The following is an 18,964-nucleotide window of genomic DNA, read 5'->3' as shown; positions in this document are numbered from 1 at the left end:
CCAGAGAGGCCCTGAGTTCTTCTTGACCTGCATCCTCCCAAGGATTGCAAGGTCTAATATTCACCTCTTCATCTCTAACACTGTAGATGTTCTTTTAAGGAAGAGGACATGCCCATCAAAAAGGTGAATTTATTTCGAGGATATGTTTCCTATTCAGTGAGGAAACAGAAGAAAAAAGAGAAAGGAGAATGATACAAAAAATAAATAGCAGAGAAGAGGATGTCCTTCTGCCTAGTAAATTGTGAATTCATCGTCCTTCTCTGGACACAGCTGCATAGGGGTAGAAAATCAATTCTTTTTCTATTACTTCACGGTGAGGAAGGAAAACCTATTTGTAAATTGAATTAAACCCAATAATAGCGTGTCTGTGTATTTGTTGAGGATTAGAAAAATTAGCCACAGATACGACTACAGAATCTAGCAATGCAACTAGAAATCAACACTCTCCATTTTCAAAATTTAGTTAAGACATTTTTCTTTTCCTTTTTTCAAGAAACACCCATGGCTAAATGTCACTAAGATTCTTCGACATGACAACACATCAACACCTCAGTAAGGACTCTGGAAAGGAAGGAACTCTAAAGCCCCATCTGGGCAGAGAGAGCTTCCAAATTCTTTCCTTTGCTGTTGTGTATCAGTCAGTCAATAATGCTTGGATGTGAATTAGAACCCTCTAGATGACAATTTCTTCCCAAGTTGCAATGTGTGGAATAAAATTCCCTGTATAGGCTAGATTTTATTCAAAGAAACCCCAGGCCAGTCACTGAGTTCTGAATAAGCATCCGGCCGCAGTCAAGGGTCCTGAAATTTCATCAGCAGTCTGCCCTCTAGTGGGACAACACAGTACTTCAGATAAGTGCGAATAGAAAAGATCTTTCTTCCTCTTCTCTTTCAGAAAGCAAAAGAATTCAAGTTTTCCAGATAGTGCAAGGCGAGGCAGTCACCCTCAGAGCTGAATCCAGCAAGGCTCACACTGATGGGTCCCTGGGTGAGAACAGAGGCAGGTGGTGCTGAGGTGGATGTCCCTGCAGGGACAAGTCCTTCTCACATCCTTGGAACCCTCCGGGGCTCTCCTTAGGTGACAGCATTCAGTTCCCCACTCTCTCATTATACAGATAGCACCCACTCTAAGAGTGACCAACAAATCAAGGAATGTTAAAAATAATAGGCTTTTGGTATTTTTTTGGCAAATCATTAACATAGATGAGCCTTTTAAAAAGAGCCAGGTAGAATTTTTTTTTTAAAGGCGAAGATACACTCTTTCTATAAAAAAAGACCAAGTCATTGTGGCTGTTAATTTTAAGAAGAGAACCTATTTCATGATGTTGGCTGGATGTTGGTAAGGCAGAAGATATTCTTGAGTTTGTTGTCTTGGGCTCAGCTTCTATCTTTTAAAGATCTTCAGAACTTGGCTTGTTTCAGCTTGTCAATGTGGTAGCAGAGTTTCAGCGCAGGTCCCAGCTTCAGGCCTAGGTACTTCATGATCATGTCACTCTTCAGCAACAATAGGGCATTGCCATCAATCTCCTGGTGGGAAGAATCAGAAAATAAAGAAGAAAAAGAAAAGAAAACCCAGGAGATAGAGTAATCAGATGGTTGCTTAAGTTAAGGCATGCTCAAGGGATGTAGCAAGAGCAAATGGTTTATTTACAGAGCAAGATCCTTAGAAAAATTGAAGCAAACAAATACTCTGTGCTTCTCTTCCCATTATCCCCCTGGAATTGTCTGCTAAACTGAATATTCCTGATTAAAGATATCAAACATAACCCCACCTATGTTCCCAATATCCCACGGATATCATCCAATCAAGGGATAACAGAGCAAAAAGTGAAAACCATTATACCGGAAACCAGAGGTTGCCTCTTCTATTCATTCCAGATGCTGGCATGAGACCCTGACTTCCATCAGTCACTTTATTACTGACTTCTTTTCTTGGAGGCTCAGATACTTTTAGCCAATTTATAGATTAACTGCCAATTCTATGAGGAATTTCAGGTGTTTTTTGGCCTTGTGAATTATACAAGATGGTATACAGTAAATAATATGCCTGATTCACCCCAAAACTACTAAGGGAGTGAACCAATTCTTTAAAAGTCCTGGTGTAGCTCTGATTTGTCTCTGGAAATGGTAACCCTCCAGAATGCACATGGCATTTATGTACCTAGCCAGGCTGGGATTCCTTGCTCACTACAGTGCTGTTTACTAGGTCACTAGAGACAAAAGTTAGTGCTCTCCTATTGGGTGGTCTTGTGGGGAGAAGTGACACAGAGGTACAAGGGTCACCAGCCCCTCTCATATGTCTGTCCAGCAGCCAGTATTGATGGACCACCATCTTTTGGTCATTTACTCTCCATGTTCCTGACACAATGACAGGGGGGGCAAAACTCATCTGTGGGCCCCTCCCAGGAACCCCATTTCCTAATGTTCCCTCTTTATCTTAGACTCCTACCCTCTTCTATCACCCTGAGAAGACAGCCAGATGCCCCCTGCCAAGTCCGTTTAAGTGCAGCCTCCCCTGTGCTCCCTGATCTTTGGTCACTGTTGTCAGGTAAGTCAAATATATGCCAGATAAAATGTGGGTACCAAGCTAAGGACCATTCTCAGATCTGAGAGTGTGATTTTATGACAGAATCATTAAGTAAAATAAGGATCAGGGTAGGGGAAAATGGTTACTGTAACAAACAGAATAATGCCCTCCTCTCCCTCTAAGATGTCTATATCCTAATTTATGGAATCTGTGAACATGTTAGGTGACATGGTGAAGGGAACTAAGGTTGCAGGTGGGATGAAGTTGCCAATCAGCTGACTTTGAAGTAGGGAGATCAGCCTGGATTCTGGAATGGGGGCAATGTAATCGCAAGGATCCTTAGAAGTGGAAGAGCAGGGTGCAGTGGTTCATGCCTGTGATCCCAGTGGCTGGGGAGGCTGAGGCAGGAGGATCGCGAGTTCAGAGCCAGCTTCAGCAATTTAGCGAGACACTTAGCAATGCAGCAAGACTCTGTCACAAAATAGAATATAAAAAAGAGCTGGGGATGTGGCTCAGTGGTTAAGCACCCCTGGGTTCAATCCCTGGGATCAAAAAAAAAAGAAATCAGAAGAAGGACTGTGGAGAGGGCAACCTGAGAAAGATTCAGCTTGATGTCACTGGCTTGAAAGACGATGTTAGGGGGATACAAAGGAAAGAGAGTGGATCTCGATGCCAGAAAAGGCAAGTAAATAGATGTTCCCTAGAACATCCAGAAAGGAACATTGCCCTGCCAACCCGCCAGCTTAGCCCAGGGAGACCCAGGCCAGGCTCCTGACCTACAGAACTGTGAGATAAGAAACTTGGATTGTTTCAGCCACTCTATTTGTGGTAATTAGTTATGGTAACAATACAGAACTAACATGGTAAGTTTGGCAGGTAAAATATTTTAATTCTTACCTTTTATTCATTTACCATCTTGTCATAATTCAGAATTGCTGAAATAATTGTCACAATACTTGTTAACTGCGGTCTACCCATGAGCCGTACATCATGCTAAACACTTTATGTGCAATTTCTCATTTAATCCTCAAAGCAGTTTAGGAACAGGCACTATTACAGTTTGCCTGGCGTATTGTAGGTGTGCTATAAATGACTGTTGAGTGCACAGACAGATGGATGGAGAGGCAGGAAGATAGGCACTCCCGATGAAGCCCCAAATGAGAGAACAGATGGGACAAATATCCCTTAAAACAAAACCAAGTGGTTGTTCTGCTCTGAGAAGCCTGTGTTTGCAGCTGTCTCTCTCATCTCGGGCTCCCTCGAGGGTACCCCTCCGGCTTAGTCCAGACCCTCCAGCATCCTCCTTCTATGTCCCCAACACCCCACCGGTCCTGGCCAGGCCACCCCTTGCGTACGTGCTTTCGGAAGAGCTCCACGTGAGGCCCCAGAGCCTGCGGGTCGGCGTCTCTCACAAACCAGACCACATCCTCCACGGTCCAGGTGGAGGGGTTTCTGCTCCTTGGCCGTCTGGCATCCTGGGCATCCGGAGAAGGGCTCGAGGCTGAGTGGGATGAGCAGAGACGGGGAGACCGTGAGCCAGTAGGACTGAGGATTCAGCCCCTACCTGGGGCTGCCTGACCCCACCTGGCCTGGGAGGGGGTCCTCAGTGCCCTCCAGTCCCGAGTGGCTGCTCTGCCAGGAGCAGCGGGGCACAGGAAGCCAGCACTGCCCATCTATGCAAAAGCCCTCTGTGTGGCCTGGGGAGGAAGCACCAGAAAACGTCTTTCCTTCAACAAACAGGCTGACACTCTGACTCAGGTTAAGAGTTTTCAAGACCCTTTCTGCTCAGTTCTCTCCATGAGCCCCTGTGACTGGTGACCAGGGGAAATGAGTCAAGATGAATGTCCAAAGTGGCCTCTGTAGGTCTGTGAGCTAAAAGGGCTTGGGGCCCTCTCAGCCACCTTTGGCTTCACACTGAGATGATCAAAACAGGGCAGAACTGAGGGACCTCTGGGACCTGGTTCTTCATCTCTGTGGGACAAATCTGAAAGTCTTGGAAGTCTTGACTGTGAGTGGCTCAGCCTTATGAGCACGTGCAGAAAGACAATGTCACTTCATTCACTGTCCCAGGGAAACACCCATTGCCCCCACTATTCTGCAAGGCTGTCAGAGCACCCTGAAAATCTCCACCACATTGTGAATTCCTTGGCCTAACCCTTTGCCTGGTCCATAGCTGATCCTTGAGAAAGAGTAATGACACAGGTGAAGGAGGGAGGAAGACGGGAATGATTTAGATGCCTGGCAATATTTAAGGGTTGGCTTTGGGGGTGTATGTCCCAAATCAACTCATCCTCTTTCCCTAGAGCCACCTTCTTATCTCCCCCATTTCTAAAACCACCTCCTGCTTCTTTGCCCCCTCCCACACTTAATTATCACAAACTCTTGGGAGGATACCTCCTGTGCTAGTCTCTTCCCTTCTCTGCCAAACCTTGGGTAAGAACCTCTTAGCAACCCCTGCAGTGATTTCCCAATGGGTCTCCACTTTCCTCAAGGTCAAGGCTAGCTCCAGTTACAGTAATACAGTTTCTTGCTAGATGGAGGGGGAGAAGAGCTTTGGTGGCAGAAACAGGGTTAGATCCTGGAGCCACTCCCTGATAGTAATTTTTTGGCCATGATTCAATAATCAGGTGTAAAATAGCAGCACTCTCCAGCTAGAGGAGCAAGAGTGGGGGCTGAAAAGGGACAGGGCCAGCAGGTGCTCCAGGAGGGAAGAGGTGCCCAGCCTGCTTCCCCTGCTGTCCTGAGTACCTCATCTGGGCACACCTGTTATGCCCGATGTCCCCTAGCCTCCCTTCTGCACTCTCAGCTGGTGCTTTGACTTGTCTCTAAGAGGCATTTGCCCTCCCTCCTTCCCACTGATGTCCCACAGCCCTTGAAGCCCAGGTAACTCCTGCTGTCTGATGAACAATGTCACTCTCCTTCCTGCTGTCTGAATGTCACCTGCCCCCCTCCCCACATTTCATCCTGAACCTTGACTTGTTCTTCCCTTAGAATGCTTTCCACATTCTGCTTTGTAGTACGATTATTTATGGACTTTTCTAGAACCTCCAGTTAAATGTTACTTTCCTGAGGATTCCTTCCATTTATTCCACAGACATTTATGTCCCTGGTCCTCGGTGAAATGTTTAGTGAAAAACACAAATGTGATCCTTTTTTTTTTTTTTCTTGCAGTACTAGTATTGAACCCAGGAGTACATTGCCACTGGCCTATACCCCTAACCCCTTTTATTTATTTTTTAAATTTTGAGACAGGGCCTCACTAAGTTACAGAGGCTGGCCTCAAACTTGTGATCCTTCTGCCTCAGCCTCCCAAGTCTCTGGAGTTGCAGACATGCTCAATGTACCTGGCAGAGACCTTCTTATTCAGATGTTAGACATTACTTTGACTCTGCTGTGGATCTAAGTAGAGTAAGTATATTTGAAATGTGGGTTTGATAAATGTGAAATGAATCAACACACTTTGCAAAAACAGGTAATTTGTATACCAAAGCCTTGTAGTGGTGATCCTTAATCCTATTTTAAGGCTAGAAAAAGGTCGAGGCTCTGAACAACGAAGCAGCTTCCCTACAGAATAACTCTTAGAAATTGAGAAGCATTTGCTTGTTTCTTTAATCTCAGGGTAAAGTGGTTTTCTTCTCTTTTTCCCTTCTCCTCTTACTTCGCCTGAGAAGTGCCGGGTGCTCCATTAGTGCTGAGAAAAAAACAGCATCACATTTCCGAGTCTATCCTAAATATATAATGGTTTGGTTGAGAATTGGATTTACTTTGAGATTTTTCCTGCTTTTTCCTTGTTGGATCTGGAAGGGTCCCATAAGGTGGTTTGGCATGGGGCATATTGCTGGGAAACTGTTAATGTACCCCAGAGCCATCTGAATGCTGATGCATGCTTATTAAAGATGATTTCACTCCATTTAAAGACATCTGCACTCAACATGGGGACCAGAAATCACGGAAATCACATTTGCCTTTGGAGCCCGCCCATCAGAGCACGGGCGTTAATCAGGGCGGTAATAGATGCTCTGACTACAAAGGCGGGAAGTCTTTAGTCCAAGAATGATTCTAGAGTGATCAGAGCAAAGGTCAAATCTAATTTCCTGTGTTTGACAGGAAGGGGGAGAAACCAGACCAATTAATAGCATCATCCCCAGGATCCTAGGGTCCTTTGAGCGAGGTCAGGGAGATGTTTCCCATCAGCCACAGCCGCAGGCCAGGCAGAGGGGCTGGTTTGGCCTCAAGGAGGAGGCTCTCGGGGTGACTGTCTGTGTTAGTGGTATCTGGTGCCTGGTGCGGGCATTTTTTCACTTTTCCAGGATGGAGCCACGGCAGCCAGGCTGGCGGGAGTGTTTCTAGGGGAGCCTGTTAGTCAGACAAGGCAGAGAGCAGCAGGAAGCCTAAGTCACATCCTGGGAGTTGCTCCTGATCCAAAGCACATAAACTCGCTCTAGAAGGAAGAAAAATGGAACTTTCCAGCAGCAGGTTGGCAAAAGCCTTTACCCAGCGCTCTGTGCTCAGAAAGAAAATAAATACACCACCGCCTCCCCCCCCCCCCGCCCCCAGCTGCTGCAAAGGTGTCAGGAAGACAGATGGGTCCAGCCCGACACAACCAGGGCAGGCAGATGTGCTGGGTGAACGGTAAGCCGCGTTGGACTCAACAAATCTTGCTCCTCCGCGGACGGAGCGAGCAAAGTGCGCGCTCACTGTGCGCCTTATGGGACCGCAGCGTCCTCCAGCGCGGAGAACTGCGGGCTTGCGCGTGTCGCTGGGGGATGGGCTGCGGAGGCAGGAAAAGTGAAACCCAGTGGTGAATGGATGCATAATTAAATCTTCCTGTTTCTAAAGCTGAACTCACAGCAGAAATGGAACAGCCGTGAGTCAGGGTTTAAAAGCAGTCCCAGCCCCCTCCCCAGCACAGGTACTTGCACCATGTGTGTGAGTCTCCCTCGTCTTGCACATTCCCACAGCACACACATAATTGCCTTTTGCTCATTCATAATTCAGAGGAAAATTTAGCTGACAATGGAGTCCTGTGGGAGAGTGGAATGAACAATGAGCCCGGAGTCAGGAATCTCTGCCACCCAGCGCCACGTGACCATCCCTGGGCTTCTCCGCTTGTAAGAAGGGTGCTTGGCAGGATCTCTAGGGTCTCTCCCACCCACGGTGCTGGGTGATCCTTCGCACTACCAGCTGGTGACACTGAGGAAGTTTCTAGCCCCTTTCTGGCTCAGATCATTCTCTGTGGGCCTCAGTTTCTTCATCTGTGAATTGTGAATATCATTTGTGGCTTCTCAAGAGTGTTTTATGACTCGAGTGACTATGAGGCACAGTGCTGGAACCTGACAAGAAGCATCCTGAAGGGAGGTCCGTGGTCTTCCATACGACCCTTCCTCAGCTGCCCTTTCTCGGCTGTTACAAACCCTAGTCACTTCTTGGTCTCTCTGCATCTGGAGCTGGTAGGAAGGGGCCAGGGTGGTGGAAGGGAAGGAGAGGGTGGATCTGTTCCCAGCATCTCTTAGTGACCTGGTTTCTGTACTGGGCAGCCTCCCTGGAAACAAGGCTGTGTAAAGTCTATGAGGTGCCCAGGCTAGCCCATAATCTAGGCAAAATCAGGTGACTTGAAACAGTGTTGTTTTTCACTACTTCTGTCCTCTTACTTACAAGACAATGAGGTAAGAGACATAAGAAAGAGATTGGCCACTCCTTAGATTTTAAGTGGGTCTTTCTTTTAATCCTTCAAAACCAGCCACCCAACCAGTGGTGAGGACTGAGGCTGCCTCTAGAGAGGAGAGACCACAGCTCTCTGAAGTTAGTTGAGCAGGGTGGGACTCTTTCTTAGCCACCAGCAACACTGCAACCCACTAGCAAGCAACATGACATCTGGGGGAGCCTCCAGCCACCCCTCCTTCCCATTGCCCCCTCAGCTTGCCGCTGCTGCCCATTCTGAAGGATGCCACTGTCACTTCTCTGAGGAGCCCTTCCTGACTCCCAAGATAAGGCTCCGTCACCCCCTTTCCATCTGATACTCACACTTTTCCTTTACAGCAATAATCCCAGTAGTGATGAAATTTGTGCAGTAATTTTGTTAACATCTGTCTGGAATTGCATACTCTGAACAGGGCCCAGTCTGCCTTGTTCACAGCTCTATCTTCAGACCTGAGAAGGGTCCCTGGCCTATGGTGCTCAATAAGTATTTGTTGCTAGGATGACCCAAAGTTCTCCGAGTCTTATTGCCTCAACTGTAGAATCACCTGTCATCTTGGACTCTTGTGAGGATTAAATGGAATAATTCTGTAAAATATGGACTAGACAGAATTGAGAAAAAGCTCATTGCCATTCTTTTTCTCATATGTCACTCAAAAAGAAGAAGACGACGATGACAACTAGTAAATTTGTCTTTCTAAATTCCATGGCCATCAGGTCACACCTCCATTCTGGAAATATCTGGTCTACTATTTTTACAGAGTAAAGCCCCATCTGTTTCACATGGACCCCCCAAATCTTCCAGCATGATTTCCCCCACAGTCTCTGTACAAATTCTTTTCTTTCCCCGGAATGAATGAGCCCTTCCCACCCTTTTGTCCACCACCCCCTCACATCAAGTGCCCTCATTCTTCTCTTTCTAGCTGAATTGTTTCTGTTGTTCACTGTTGTGGTTTGGCTCTGGAATGTTCTCTAATGTCTTGTGTGTCAAAGGCTTGGTTCTTCAGTAGCAGCAGTGTTGAGAGGTGGGGAATCTGGGAAATGATTGTCCTCTGAGGGCTCTGATCTCATTGAGGAATTCATCCACTGGTGGATTAATAATTGGACGACATTATTAGGAGATGGTGGAAATTGTAGGAGGGAGGGCCTAGCTGGAGGAAGCAGGTCACTGGGGCTGTGCCCTGGAAGGGCAGATCTTATCCTTGGCTGCTTCCTCTTGCTCTCTGCTTCTGGGCTGCCATGAGCTGAGCAGCTCTAATTGGCTACGCTCTCTGCTTTGCTGTTCTCCCTCACCTCAGGCCCGAGCGATGGAGCCCACTGACTACAGACTGAAATCTCTGAAGCCACGAGCCAGAATAAATCTTTCTTCCAATCAGTTGATTTCCTCAGGTATTTGTCACAGCGATGAAGAGCTGACAAACATATTCACCCAATGCCGTGGAAGCAAAACCCAACCCACAGGAAGCATTTGGGCTGTGATAACAATGTCAGATTTATTTTGTTTCTTGATTCTGAATCTTGGATCAAGTTGGGGCTGGGAATTCTATAGCATGTTCTGTTAAATAAAAAAAGTCAGACAGCTTTTGCTATCTGAAACCTCTTTAGAGCTCTTAGTGATGGGATCTTGGCTAAGAGACAGGGAAGAGCTCCCAAAGATTCACCCGAGCCTCAGCATGTACCAGGGAAACGTGCCCCATGCACATGCACCTTTGGAGCCGGCTGGCAGCAGAGGTAGGCAGATACATCAAGGCAGCGGGAGGCCGGGGTAAGTATTCAAGAGAGAGGGAAGGAGGCTGAGAAATTTGTCATGTCATCGATACCCACCCTCCTGCCTGCAGCCTCATGCAGTTTTCTGGCTTCTGTGGTTTTAAACCATTTTGATTAGCACCATAGGGAGAAAATCCATTTCTAGGTTTCTTCCAGGGTTAAAGGACTTGGGTTAAACCTTCTGAAAGAGATATGGTTTCCTGATGCCTACTGAGTTCACTTGGGATGCAATTTCGGAGCGATGTTGAACAGTATTTGGAGCGAAAGAAAACCTTAATAGCCTCTGGAGGACACCCCATAGGGGTCCAGGCTGAAGAGTAGGTGGGGTATGTGTGAGAGGTGGTAGTTTTCTGGTAGTTTCCTTAAACTGCCACTTGATTCAACATGGTGGAAGTTTTTGGTTTCTGAACATTTTTAGCTATGCAAATTTTGTGCAAGCAAAGCACCCATAGAAACCTGCTCTGCAAATGTGAAGAGGCCCTGGTTAAAGAGAGGGGTAGGAGGCCTGGAGACCCGAATGCTCTTGTCCCTTCTTCTCCATCTTCTAGAATTTCAGAAGGAATCCTTGAAACCCTCAGGCCAGTTCAAAGATTCCTGGGGCAGTTTTAAAAGACACAAAATTTGAAATCTGTTGAAGTCAGTGGCCCAACACTTGATTGACCTCTTGATCCTCACTAAGTTGGATATCATAAAATTAATTGCTTAACAATAATAAAATATAAACATAATTGTCAATAAATCTTAAACAGTGTGTGGAAAATGGCTTAGAGTAGGTGCCCAATAAATAGCCTCTAACAAGCCACGCTCTGCTGGGGTTCATAGGAATTAAAAAATGAATGAGAGACTTTGCGAAGCTGAGAGTCTGGTCCCTACCATGGGCAGGATAGAATATGAACTACACGTGATAAAACAAAGTGCCACGGGAGGAAAAAATGGAGGAAATGAACATTTCTAATCGGGTGTTGCTGACACTGCCAGTTGCCTACCCAATATCCTTTTCCCATGTCTTCCTTTGTAATAGAATCTTCGATTTCCATCTGAATCATGGTTGCCTGGAATAGAAACCGCACTTCCTAGCATCCCTTGCAGCCAGTGGCTCTGTAAGTTCTGGCCAATGAAATGTGAACAGAGTGCAAAGTGAATTTGGAGACTCTTGGCATTGCCCTCGGCCTCCCTCGCCCTGGCCCACTTTCTCCATCTCATTGCTGGGACTTCGTGGCTGAGTGGTTTTTTTTCTGGTAGTTTTATTAGCACCCTGCAGAAGGCCGTGGTTCAGTGGAATCTTTGAGCATGTGGAAGGGCTCATATCCCCAGTGCCTCACAAAGTGTCCCTTCCACTGTTCCATCCAGGGGCAGCTTTACTCCCAGGAGGCTGGGTGGATTTGTGATTTTAAACATCCCACAGCCCCAGGAGCTCCCACTGATGGTGAACAACTCTGATGTCCAGGGTCTCGGTAATATTTCTAAGTTGCAAAAAGGACACACCTGCATTCAGGATGCAATTATGGGTTTGCAGGGTGGAAGGCGGCAGGAACTGGTGGGCTCTCTCTCTCCAATCTCACTAAGGCCTTGAGAGAGAGAAGTCCTGAGCTTGTGGGGCTCTCCTGGATACAGATGGGACTCCCGTGGAGAGAGGGCGTTCTGAGAGCCAGGTCCACAGGGGGGGTCAGGGCTTCTCCTCCAGCAGCTGCCTGTTGAGATTACTCAATCAGGGTCTATTCCAGGAGAACAAAAAGCTGGGAGATGGGGGGTGAGATGAAGAAGGAGGTCATCCCGGGCCCAACTAGAAGGAGGCACTGAGGGGCTGGGGGAAGGGAAGCTACTCTGAGACTCTTGAAGGAACCTGAATTCTCTGAATCCAGAGTCACCAGGTGGACTGAGATGGAGCCCACAATTCTTGAGGGAGTGACAGAAGTTCTCTCTAACCAAACTGTGCCTCCCTGTCATTGCTTGGAACTCTGCATTTATGACAAGGCCTGAGATTTCATCAATGTGAGTGGGAGAGAGAGAACCTATCTCCTTTTTCAAGAAGTAGCAATACTCCAAGGATTAGGATCAATTCAATCAGCAGGGTGTCCTGTGATCACCATCTCAAGAAAATGGGAATGGAATTGAGGAGAAAAGGAGGAGAGAAGGAAACATTTAAAGGGCAGAGGGACACCAGAATGAGGGTTTTGACAATCAGGGGTACCATGAGGGCAGAGACAATGAACATTTATGGACCGTCTCCTATGTGCCAGGTATTATGCCATCTCTAGGGGCAAACCTATGACTGCTCCTCATTCATTTTAAGACGGTGTTCCCCAGATCTTGTTCCCTTCATTGTTCCTACAAATTTTAGAAATGGAACATTGTCTCTCTTTTTTGGAAAATGGGGCTCTGCCCACTTCAATCTTCTGCCTGGCCAATGGCTCTGGGTGACATTGTCAAGGAGTGGTCTGCAGGGATCCTCTATGGCAAGAGCCTCCATGGTAGACGGTCTGTGCTCTGCCTCTCAGAACCACTGCTGCCTCCAGGGCGCTGCTCACCTCTGTTTCTGCCAGGGCAGTCCTGTGCTGGGCTCTGCTAGTCCAGGGTGGGAGAGGTTCCTTGAGGGGAGGGTGTGGAGGATCTTGAATCCTGAAAAGTGGCTTAAGTGTGTGGCTCATGGCAGCCATCGGTGGAAGGCAGAGGAGAAATGTGGCTGGCCACAAATGACAGCCACAAACCACACCTATGGGCAGCCGCAGAGGGGCAAGAGGAAGACTCCCTGCCTCCTTGGCCTGGGGCCTTCTTTCTTCTGCAGTTCTCAGCTGTAGAGTTGATGGCTGTGGTCTCTTGAGGGATTTGTTCAAGGGCTCCTTGGCCACTAAATGTATTGGCCTCTTACTGAGCCTAGGACTTGTACTAAATACACGTATGAATTTAATGAATCCTCCCAGTAATTCTAAGGGGTAGGTGCTGTTATTATTTTTAATCTAATTTTACAAATAAGGAAACTGAGGCACAGAGAAGACAGGAAGCAGCAGACCCAGGATTCCAGCCCAGCCTCTCTGACTTGTGTCCTTGACATTATCCACCTGCTCTATGGCCTCTATTCGTTCATGAAATATTGAAGGCTGAAAATGATTTTGTGAAGCATGCATCAGAAGGGCCTCCGAGGAATATAATGCAGCACTAAAAATAACAAGATCATGGCATTTGCAGGGAAATGGATGGCATTAGAGCAGATTATGCTAAGTGAAGTTAGCCAATCCCTAAAAAACAAATGCTGAATGTCTTCTCTGATATAAGGGGGGGTGACTCAAAATGGGATAGGGAGGAAGAGCATGAGAAGAAGATTACCACTAAATAGGGAAGAGAGGTGGGAGAGAGTGGGAGGGAGAAGGGGAATTGCATGGAAGATGGAAGGAGACCCTCATCGTTATACAAAATACATGTATGATTATGTGAGAAACAAAAAGAAATTTGTCACATTAGATTGGGTAGAGAGAGGTGATGAGAGGGGAGGGGTGGGGAGGGGGGACAGGAAGGGCAGCAGAATAAAATAGACACTAGTATTGCTGTATGTATATACGTGGCTGTATAACCAATGTGATTCTACAACCTGTGCACTTGGAAAAATGAGAAACTACACCCCATTTGATTCAAATGTATGATATGTCAAGATCAATGTATTATCATGAGCAAGTAATTTAAAAAAACCTGAGAACCAAAAAAAAAAAAAAGGACCTCCAAGCTTTCCCTATAATCCTCTATCCCTCCAAGCACTTTGGCATACTGCGTCTTTATTTTTTAATATTTTTCTTTAGTTGTAGATGGACACAATGACTTACTTTATTTTTATATGGTGCTGAGGATTGAACCCAGTGCCTCACATGTGCTAGGTGAGTGCTCTACCACTGAGCTGCAGCCCCAGACCAGCATATAGCATCTTTTTTTTTTTTTTTTTTTTTTTTTTAGCATATTGCATCTTAACAAGCTTTCTTCAGAGGGCACAACAGAGGTGGCAAAATAACCAGAATTGTGGGAATTTTGCTTAAGTCTGTTTCTGCCCAAGTATGCAAGTGTCACCTACCATGAAAGAGACAATTCTTTACCAAAGTCTGATTCTTCTTTTTCCTGGGCACAGAGCTACAGCTCCCAGACTCTGTCACAGTTCATTGTGACAAAATGATCAGCTCTTGTCAATGGAAGTGAGCAGAAGTGATGTGCCTCCCTTCCAGGCTCCCCCCTCCCCCCGCCCTCTCCACTCCCTTTGTCCCTGTTCATCCACTAGATGCCTGTGGCCTGCAGGTGGAGGGAATGGAAGAGACACCGAATGGACAGAGCCTGGGGCCCTGTCTTGAGATGGACACAGCAACTAAGAACAGCCATCTTGGACTCTTGAATAAAAACCTTGGAGGCCTTTGAGCCAGCGTATATTTTGGAGTCGACCTATTGCCACAGACAAGTCTGTCCTAAAATACCATTGTCTTTGCTGACGGTCAAAAGTTGAGATTGCTCACCTTTGAGAACAATAAAAATCCACCAAGGGGCTTGTGGAAACTTCTAATCTCTCAGTGGTCCCATGTACCAACAGCCACGTCCTCCTCCCTCCCCCACCAGGCGGTGTCCCCAGGTCAAGAGCAGAGAAGGCAAAGCCATAGGAAAGCCAGCGCTTGCATTACATTACCACATCTGTTTCCTTCAAGAGAGGTCCCGTTTCTCTTGGGGCTGGAGGCTGGCGGCCTCAGTCCAGGTGCTGCGGGGCCTCCAGAGGACACAGGACTGGTATGGGGACCACTGGTGGTGGTGGCAGGGCCTCCCCCGAAATGGCCATCTCCAGAGTTCAGCCTCTTGCAGTAGAGTGAGGAGGAGGTGGGCAAGGAGCCCCTGTGGCCAAAGGAGGAGGTGGAGGGGTCCATACTGTAGCGGTTCATGGCCACGGGGCTCACCAGGCACTCTTCGGTGTTGACCGTCTTGGCTGAGTGGGAAAGCAGCACAGAGAAGAGACATCAGAGCAGTTCAGGAAGCCACCTGAGCCTCGCTCCTGGCAAGCCCTGCCTGCCCTGGCAGCAGGGTCACCTCTATGTGCGAGGGTGGGAGAGGAGAAATGAACCCCACTGCATCTTTCCAAATGGCACACTGTCAGCAGATGGAAACAGCAGCCTCGCCATTTAAAGCGTATTTTAGTAGCAAGTGGGAGATGTGTCCTTCGTGGTTATAGGCGAAAAGTGATTATCTTGGCTACTGATGACTTGGAAATAAAATCTAAACCAAAGCCTCTTGGCGTTACCCTCTGTCCCCCTTTCCTCCCATCTGGTAGTCTCTGCTGGCTGGTCACCTCTCCCTGATTGCTCCCCTCTTGTCCATCACCACTGCCCACCTCCTGGGGTCAGGATTCCCAGGATAGATCAAACAGGAGTCACTGTGTCTCACAGTTGGGGAATCAGCTTTGGCTGGGGCTGTTACATAGGTTAATAGTGCTTCCTCCCCACATGCTCAGATCTAATACACCAAGGACACAAATGCTGATTGGACAACCCAGGGTCTTCCTCAGACTCTGCTCATGAGAGCCAAAGAGCCAGTCTAATGTGCAGTGGGGTGGGGGACCTGAAGAGTCTGCGGACCCCAACATCCATCCCCCAAGTCCATCAGGACTTTCCAATCCTTTAAAGCTCAACCTTGAAGTCTGTTAAACTGTCTGTGATCTATATCTGTGGCCCAAGTGGTGATTTCTTTCTTTTTTATGTTTGTTTTTTTTAAACAAAGTCTTGAGAAATGATGGAGATAGAGGAAGAAATTATTCTAGTTTCTCCCACCCCAGACAAAATCACTTATGTGTAGCTTCATCAATAATTATCTGTATATTAAATATCATCAAAATAGATCTTACTATCCCCCCGAAAAATGCAACCAGAAACAAAAAGACAACACTCCAAGATCAGCAATGGAGACACACGTTGGGGCCACAAGATCCGCACGTCTTCTCCATGTTTGGATTCCTCCCACAATGAAGGTATTGAAAAAATGAGAACTGGGAGAACTAGACAAATTTCTCACAGTTGAGGAGTCACATGGAACTGGACAGGAAATAAAACCTAGTGCAGGGGGCGTGCAGCTAAAGCAGTGCTTAGAGATAAAAATCATTGCTATAAATACATTTCAAAGCAAGGAAGATCTCAAATGAATAATGTCTTAAGACCCTAGGAAAAAAGAGCAAATTAAAATTAAAGCAAGCAGTAAAAAAAGGAAATAACAAAGATTTGAGCCAAAAGTCATTCAATAAAATAATGAAGCCAAAAGCAATTCCTCAAAAGATCATTAGGATTAACAAATCTCTAGCTAAATTGACCCAAAAAAGGGGAGAAGACAACAACAACTCAAATCACTAGAATCAGAAATGAAAAAGGAAATATTACTACCAATTTTAGACAAATAAAAATTATTAAGGGATACATGAATAGCCATGTGTCAGTAAATTATGTAACTTAGGTGGAAGGGATTAACTATTGGAACTGACTCAAAAATAAAGACACAATCTGAGAAGACATACTGCAAATAAAGAGATTGGATTAGTAATAAAATGAAAACTTTCCACAAAGAATGTCCAAGCCCAAATGACTTTATAGGTGAATTCTATCAACATGGAAAGGAAAAAAACAATAATGCCAATTCTTCACAAATTCTTCCAAAAAGTGAAAGAGGAAAGAATAACTTTCTAACCAATTCTATGAAGCCAGTGTTACCCGGATGCCAAAACCAGATGGACATCCTAAGAAAACTATAGACCAACATCTTATTTATGTGGATAAGGAAATCCTCAAAAGAAAATACTAGCAAAATGGAACCCAGCCACATATAAAAAGATTTATTTATATATCTTGACCAAGAAGGATTTGTCTTAGGAATGCAATGCTGATTAACATCCCCAAGTAATGTTATAAGCCATTTCAACAGAAGAACCGAAACAACCCAAAGACTATGTGATCATCCCTAGAGATACAGAAAAATATTTGACAAAATCCAAAATGCTTTCATGATAAAAATCACTCAACAAACCAGGGAACTTCCTCAACCTAACAAAGGGTATCTGCAAAACCCTGTAGCTGACATCATAGTTAATGGTGAAAGAATGAATGCTGTCCCCCTAAGAGTGGAACAAGCCAAGGATGACCATTCTTGCCACTTTTATTAATATCATTCTGGAGGTTCCAGCCAGGATAATTGGGTAAGAAAGAGAAAATAAAGGCTTCCCGATCGCTATGAAAAAGTAAAACTCTCTCTTATATGTACCAAATGCTAAGGAATCTAATTAAAAATTATTGGAACTAACACATCAGTTCAACAAGATCGCAGAAAACAAAATCAATTGTATTTCTATACACTTTCATCGAACAATATGAAAATGAAATCATTTAATATGTGATCTTTCATGGCTGGCTTCTTTCACTTAGCATAGTGTTCCAGGTTCATTCACACTGTAGCATGTGTCAGTAACTAATTCCTGTTAGTGCCCAAGTAATATTCCTTTGTATAGAATGTCACATCCCCCCCCCCCCAATCATTAGTTGATAGCCATTTGAGTTGTTTCCACTTTTTGGCTAATATGAATAATACTGTCATAAATATTCATATACTGGTTTTTGTATAGACACTTCTTTGCATTTCTTTAGAGTGTATACCTAGGAATGCAATTGCTTGATCATATGGTGATTCTACCTCATGATTCGATTTATATGGAATGTCCAGGATAGGCAATCTATAGAGACAAAAAGGAGATTAGTGTTGCTTAGGGATTGAGGTTAAGGTGTAGGGCACATAGCTAAAGAGTATGTGGCTTCTTTTTAAGGTAATAAAAATGCTCTCTAGTTGACTTGGCTGATAACTACCTATCTCTATGAATATGGCAAAAGCCATTCAATTGTATTTTTTTTAAATTTGTTTTTAGTTGTAGTTGAACAGAATGACTTATTTTTATTTATTTTTTTATCAAACCCAGGGCCTCACACATGCTAGGCAAGAGCTCTACTGCTGAGCTTCAACCCCAGCCCCCTGAATTGTATTCTTAAGTGGGAAAGTTGTATGTGTGAATTACATTTCAAAAAGCTATTTAAAAAAAAAAAAAAAAGATGTTGTCAGGAGCCCAGTGCTTCATGGACTGCAGGCTGTGAATACTATCCCAAGAGAACGGGGCAGCATTTTGGGGGCACTAGGACCCAGTGAGGTGAGAGCCTAAGGGTGTATGCTAGTGGTGCATCTAGTGAAGTGCTGCAGGATGTCTTTGGAGACCTGGAACTCTGCACTTCTGTCTTGATGGCCTCTCCTGCATCTCCTCTCTTTGGGTCCTAAGCCATCAGAATGAATGGGTCCTAAGCCATCAGTATCCTAAAATAGAACTGGCTATGGAGCCATATACCAAGCTGCTTCTGGAATGAATTGACAGGAAGGGAAACTGAAGTTATTGAGCACCTACTATAGGCCAGCACCGTTCTAAAGCTAGCAAGCAGTGAGGCTGTCCTTAAATTTCCTTCCTTATGAAGTTCTCATAATCTGGGACACCAATCCTTCCCAGGTTCCATATGGTAGATGCTTTGGTACAGGTGAGGAAGCACAGCAAGGTCTGGCATGGTACTTGGCCTAGAGGAGGGGCTTGAGAAATATTTACTGAGTAAACATTTGGGTCCCTGTTAACAGTCAGCCTACCATTACACAGAAGATGCATTGAAATTTGTAATGTAAGGGGCTTACCTACAAAGTCTTCATGTGATAAACAATTAAAAATGATTTAACAAAAACACTTTCAGTTTATTTAACATTTTAAGTCTGTATTAAATATGCCTACATAATTCTGAGAGTTCAAGGTAGAGATTGCTGATAATTCAGCACTATGGTTGGAAAATACAGATGCAGATGGAAGGCCCTTCTCCTATGACAAAATGTGGGAATGGGGAGCTTAGGAACATGCACTTATTGGTTTAAAACTGCCGAGCCAAAGGTAATAAAAGCCAG

At 45.5% G+C, this 18,964-nt stretch overlaps 1 protein-coding gene across 1 annotated transcript in view; it reads right to left on the bottom strand.

Annotated features, from left to right (window-relative positions):
* Positions 1-387: 387 nt before the first annotated feature.
* The window catches only part of Scml4 (Scm polycomb group protein like 4), a 101,563-nt gene continuing 82,986 nt past the window's right edge, over positions 388-18,964 (bottom strand). The window contains exons 7-9 of the mRNA XM_076859880.2: positions 14,646-14,936; positions 3,883-4,028; positions 388-1,527 (exon numbers count right to left, since the gene is read on the bottom strand). Coding sequence (XP_076715995.1) covers positions 1,402-1,527; positions 3,883-4,028; positions 14,646-14,936 — 563 coding nt within the window. The 3' untranslated portion in view covers positions 388-1,401. The remainder of the gene's footprint in view (positions 1,528-3,882; positions 4,029-14,645; positions 14,937-18,964) is intronic.

This window comes from Callospermophilus lateralis, chromosome 6 (genome assembly GCF_048772815.1).
Source record: "Callospermophilus lateralis isolate mCalLat2 chromosome 6, mCalLat2.hap1, whole genome shotgun sequence".
NCBI lineage: Eukaryota > Metazoa > Chordata > Mammalia > Rodentia > Sciuridae > Callospermophilus > Callospermophilus lateralis.
This window is presented reverse-complemented; position numbering and strand designations above follow the sequence as displayed.